General features: G+C 60.5%; 1 protein-coding gene across 1 annotated transcript in view; it reads right to left on the bottom strand.

Moving 5' to 3' along the window:
• Positions 1-53: 53 nt before the first annotated feature.
• ETH_00043505 (CSL zinc finger domain protein, putative) overlaps positions 54-550 on the bottom strand; it is a gene marked incomplete at both ends in the record, with an annotated part of 766 nt that continues 269 nt past the window's right edge. Inside the window, one exon of the mRNA XM_013376515.1 lies at positions 54-545. Coding sequence (XP_013231969.1) covers positions 54-545 — 492 coding nt within the window. The remainder of the gene's footprint in view (positions 546-550) is intronic.

Below are 550 nucleotides of genomic sequence, written 5' to 3'. Positions count from 1 at the left end.
TGCCTCGTACCGGCTCCTGCTGCTGCTGCTGCTGCTGCTGCTGCTGGGGCAACTCAGCAGCACTCCGGCAGCAGCGAGAGCCCCAGCTCCTGCTGCAGCTCCTGCAGCTGCTGCTGGTCAAACAACACCTTCAGATTAAGAGAACAGGAGGGGCAAGAGGCGAGGGCAAAGCCACTATAACCCGACTCCGCTGCTGCTGCTGCTGCTGCTGCTGCTGCTGCTGCTGCTGCTTGCAGGTCTGCGAGAGGCAGCTCGAAGAGGTCCCCACAAGGACAGGGATAAACGAAGAGAGACTCAAGAGCATCAAATTCCAATTCCCTCAGCTGCACTTCTTCGTAGGCAGCTTCATCCACTGGCGCGCCTTCTGCTGCTGCTGTTGCTGCTGCTGGTGAGCCCGCATCTGGCTGCTGCACAGGCTCAGCAGCAGCAGCAGCAGCAGCAGCTGCAGCGTGTGCTGCGCCAGAAGCGGGACTATTCGGCTGCTCCTCGGGTACCCGAGCAGCAGCAGCAGCGTTTGCAGTTTCCTCTTTTAGAGGAGTCCCACTCTGTC

The sequence above is a fragment of the Eimeria tenella genome, genomic scaffold (genome assembly GCF_000499545.2).
Source record: "Eimeria tenella Houghton genomic scaffold, Eth_scaff3597, whole genome shotgun sequence".
Lineage (NCBI taxonomy): Eukaryota > Apicomplexa > Conoidasida > Eucoccidiorida > Eimeriidae > Eimeria > Eimeria tenella.
The sequence above is the reverse complement of the archived record's forward strand: the minus strand, read 5'-3'. Positions and strand labels throughout refer to the sequence as shown.